The 4,948-nt window shown below is 41.7% G+C and overlaps 1 protein-coding gene across 1 annotated transcript in view; it reads left to right on the forward strand.

Annotated features, from left to right (window-relative positions):
* The first annotated feature begins 4,452 nt into the window (after nucleotides 1-4,452).
* Nucleotides 4,453-4,948, forward strand: part of LOC121309283 (probable G-protein coupled receptor 83) — a 3,650-nt gene continuing 3,154 nt past the window's right edge. The window contains exon 1 of the mRNA XM_041242159.1: nucleotides 4,453-4,469. Within this exon, the coding sequence (XP_041098093.1) occupies nucleotides 4,453-4,469 (17 nt within the window). The remainder of the gene's footprint in view (nucleotides 4,470-4,948) is intronic.

Below are 4,948 nucleotides of genomic sequence, written 5' to 3' on the forward strand. Positions count from 1 at the left end.
ATCTGGATCATTTTGTACACAGCATCTTGTCCCCACTCGGTGTCTTTACGGGCCTTATTCAAATGCCTCAGTACCTCATTTGTTTGTCCCATATACCTAAATAAAATCACACACACACACACTGAGGGCATCCTCTCGGGCTGATCTACTGAGAGCCGTCTCAGTACTCGGGACTGAACATCATAGGCCTGACAAGAACAAAAGAGAAGGGACCGAAAAACAACAATGTTCCCTGGCTACTCCTTCAACACACTTCGATAAGACTTGACTGCATGCCTCCATGCCACAAACATGATGGCTTGTACCCATGCTGGAAGACACGTCAGCATAATTACACAAATACTGCTTTTAGATCTTGTAAAACAAAAACCTCAGCAGTTTAATTTATGGTTTGTTAAGCACTCATGTTTTTTCTCATTTGTTAACATTAATTTATTGCCCTTTAAATAGCAGTGTAAACTGTTCACTTAAAACATTTGAGCAACAAACCGTGTTTAATGGGAGAACTCAACAGCCACATGCAATCAATAAAAATGTCAGCAAATGTAAGAAGGGATATCCAGGTAGGAAAGTAGCCAGCACACTAACAAAGCAATATCACATGCCAGTGATAGGACTGGACATGGCCAAACCGGTCTCTTCAAAGTACAATTGTTAGTCTATTTCTATCTGTTGGGTTAGGGTTAGGGTTAGGGTTAGCTGTGTTTTAACTGAGTTACTTGTGCCTCATATACTGTTAAACATTTGCTTGCATATTGCACCATGTAACCAAGACTAAAATATTTTGCAAATAGATCCCTGTGACAGAGATCGAATGATTCTTGGTGTTACATCTCCCTCCTGACCTGTGAGGGCACTGTGTAAAGGGAACAGAGTAGCCCTGGACTGGATGGCATGACAATTTATTCCCAGGGTTAGGTGGAAGTTGGCAATCTAGAAAGGGGGTGGAGCTATGTTACACTAAATCATCACTGTCCTTTGTATCACTAAAGAAGTGTATTTTCACTATGAGCACTAGAGCAAGCACTGTGGACTGGTAGCATTTTTTGTGCATGTGTTATGTGTGGGTGAACTAAAAACGGGACTGTTATTATTTCAGGGCCAACCCATGGATTAAAACAGAGCCATATGCTATATATTGATGCTTCTTATTTTAAATTTATTATTTACTGTCTGTTTCACCATCAGGCAATTGGATTACAAAATAAAACACCATTGCACCTGGATTATCATTGTCTGTTTACTGATCACTTGCACCTGCACACAGTGTTTACCATTACCTTGATTAATGTTTCTACAGCCTCTTTCAGGTCTCTGGACTGAGTGTACGCCTTTGCCAGAAGAATTAAATACTTGACGCCATTCAAAGTCAAATCGTTTGCTGAAACACACATTTAAAAACCTGTGTTTAGAGGGTTCATCACAGTGCATAGTAGCAGTGCTAATCAAACAAACAAAAAACAATTGACTTCAAGACTTTAAAGCTTCTTTTTCATGAACAGTGGCTTGAAACCTTGTTCCAGGAGACCAGGGGACCTAGTTTGAGGCAAATTTAGCCCCTTTCACACTGGCATGCTCTACCCGGGTCAGGACCTGGTGTCATGCGGGTCAGCTACATGATTTCACACTGCTTTTGATAAAGCAGGGTTGACCTGGGTGACAGATGCAAGCACACAATGCTCGTATCAATGCCCCGGAAGCAGCTTGTTACTGACGCTTCCATCAAGCTTCTCTGGATTGAACCATCGGCACACAGCAGTGTGTGTATATATATATATATATATATTATATATACAGAGCATATATGGACAGGAAGCTCGACACTTACTAACACTCAAAGCAGTCTCAGTGTCTCCTTTGTCAGGGCTAAATCGATGTTAGAAAGAGTTACACGCATCTCATCAGGAGTTCCAGTAAACTCAACAATGGCATCTTGCATTATCTTGATAGCTTCATGCTGTGGGAATACAACTTGCTCTTTAAATGGGGAACTGCCAAAATACTGTATAGCCTGGGGCAAGCAAAGACTGAAGAACCTTGAAGGGGCTAATTAAAAGTAAGATTAAAAAGTCATTTATTTGTTGTTGCTCTTCTTACCTGCTCCCTGTTTAGCCACAGAGCCTCTGCCAGCTCCAGGTACACAGAGACACGGTCGCTAGAGCTGCTGGGGGCCCCCGCTGCTTTCCCAGCTCCAGCTCTCCTCATCCCCGGCAGACTCAGGATCATCTGTAGGGTTTTGATGGCTTCTGGAAGATTGCCTGTCTTCTTAAGTGCTTGGGCTCTGATGAAGTGGTAAACAGGTAGTTCTCTAACCTAATGGGGGAAAAAGGAATAGAAAGAATTACTGTGTGTTTAAATAAAATGTTTGATATCCAGAAGAGTTGTTTTTATATTTATCAAGAAGGTCCAGCCTTAGCTAGCCATGCCTATGGTAGGGCTTTACCTTGAAGTTGTAGCTGACAGCCATCTCCAGAGAGTGGGAACACTGTTTGAAATCCCCCGTGGAGAGGTATACCTGAGCCATTAGAAGGTGTGCCTCTGCAAAGGTGCCGTCGAGCTCCAGGAAGCGCTGTAAACAGCTCTGGGCTGCTTCGAAATCACCTGCAGACAAAAGTCCGTTTAAAGAATTAAAACAAAAACTCTACAAAGATGAACTCTACACAGATACACACCTCAGATTCTAATTTCATGATAGCCAAGAAACTAAGCAGGTAGTATGGTCATCAGAATCTGGAATAAATCTCCATAGTCCAGAGCCCAAAGAAGAAAAGAAGCTTATTTAAAGTTATGAAGGAGTCTTAGTGGCTCAGTAAGGGGGTTTCTCCCATCTGGACACAATGCCATAAATAGAGAAATGACATTGCTGTAGACAAGATTTTGCATCTCATGTATAGAATGTAGATACTGCCCTTCAACAATATCACTATGCAACACAATTTTTGTTCCCGGGTAGTAAGTGTTATTTCCTAATTGCTTATGCCTCAAAAGTATAGAAAATGGCTATTATTCCCCACAAACTTTGCTTTTGTGACCAGGACAGTGATATTTCAAAATATCACTATTTCCAATGGGAAAATGGGCAAATGTGTGTCTTTTCATTCACATAAAGTCAGAAAAAAACAAACATATGAATCCAAATTAACATGTATTTATACTAAAGTAATACAAAAATGACTACAAAAGATTTAGAAGTGAGTAGTTTTTCGAGATTTACAATTATACTGTATTTTACGTAGTCAATATTTGGTCTCACGGGGCACCGAGTTGGCAGACAATTACCCATGAGTTACCCGGTTTAACAGCATATCTGGATACTCTGCACTTCTGCACATCTGGACACTGCAATTTTTGCCCATTCTTCTTTGCAAAATTGCTCAAGCTCCGTCAAGTTGGATGGGGACCTTTGGTGAACAGCAATTTTCAACTCTTTCCACATATATTCTCAGTTGGATTGAGGTCCGGGCCCCTCACTCCCAGGACGACCCGACTTTCTTGCCAGGACATTGACTTTTTTGTTTTTAAACCACTCCAGAGTGGCTTTGGCTGTATGTTTGGGGTCATTGTTCTGCTGGAAGATGAATCTTCTCCCAAGTCCCAGTTCTCTTGCAGACTTCAGCAGGTTTTCCTCCAGGATTTCTCTGTACTTTTGCTGCATCCATTTTGCCCTCTATCTTCACGAGCTTTTCAGGCCCTGACGCAGAGAAGCATCCCCATAGCATGATGCTGCCACCACCATGCTTCACGGTAGGGATGGTGTTCTCAGGATGATGTGTGGTGTTAGGCTTGCGCCAAACATAGTGCTTAGCGTTGAGGCCAAAAAGCTCTATTTTGGTCTCATCAGACCATAGAATCTTCTTCCACTTGGTCTCAGAGTCTCCCACATGCCTTCTGGCAAACTCTAGCCGAGATTTGATGTGAGTTTTTTTCAAACAATGGCTTTCTTTTTGCCACTCTCCCATAAAGGCCAGTTTTGTGAAGCACCCAGGCTATTGTTGCCGTATGCACAGTGTCTCCCAAGCTCAGCTGTGGAAGACTGTAACTCCTTTAGAGTTGCCATAGGCCTCTTGGTGGCCTCCCTGACTAGTGCCCTTCTCGCCCAGATACTCAGTTTTTGAGGACAGCCTGTTCTAGACAGATTTACTGTTGTGCAATAGTCTCTCAATTTCTTAATTATGGACTTTCCTGTGCTCCGGGGGATCTTCAATGCCTTGGAAAAGTTCTTATATATTACCCCTGATTGGTGCTTTTGAAGAACTTTATTACGGGTTTGCTTTGAATGCTCCTTCGTTTTTATGATGTAGTTTTTGTTAGGAAATTTTTTAACCAACTGTGGGACCTCCCAGAGAGAGGTATATTTGACCTGACATCATGTGAAACACCTTAAATTGCACACAGGTGGACTCCATTCACCTAATTATGTGATTTCTAAAGACAGCTGGTTGCACCAGAAGTATGTTTAGGCGTGTGAAGTAACTTAAAAAAAATGATGGTGAGTAAGTAGTTTCAAGAAAATGCACAGAGTCCTTTTCTCAATCAGTTGCCAGTTTTTTTTAAATATGCAGGGAGTCTGGGCCCAGGTACAGGATAAACAGAATACTTGTTCTTACAATTTTTGCATGACAATAAATACCCTTCTGTTTAGATGGTCCAACTCCCCTTTCTCTGTCACTTAAACAATAACAAAAGTTCAACACATTATTCTGTTACCGTATATTTAATTTATTGTGTGTGTGTGTAGTCTAGTGTGACAAGCTCTGAACTCAGTGCATTCTTCACACACCTGGAGACAAAAGGTCCATACATCTGCCTTTTGTTATCACCTTGCGACCCCCTTTGATGCTAGTGGCATTATCTCTTTCTATCTCTCTGAAGTCTTTAGAACCTGTTCCCTTCTGGTCCACAGCATTGTTATCTCATTAGCTTTCAGTCATTGTTGGGCAGTTTGTAG

Source organism: Polyodon spathula, unplaced genomic scaffold, assembly GCF_017654505.1.
Source record: "Polyodon spathula isolate WHYD16114869_AA unplaced genomic scaffold, ASM1765450v1 scaffolds_1116, whole genome shotgun sequence".
Classification (NCBI taxonomy): domain Eukaryota; kingdom Metazoa; phylum Chordata; class Actinopteri; order Acipenseriformes; family Polyodontidae; genus Polyodon; species Polyodon spathula.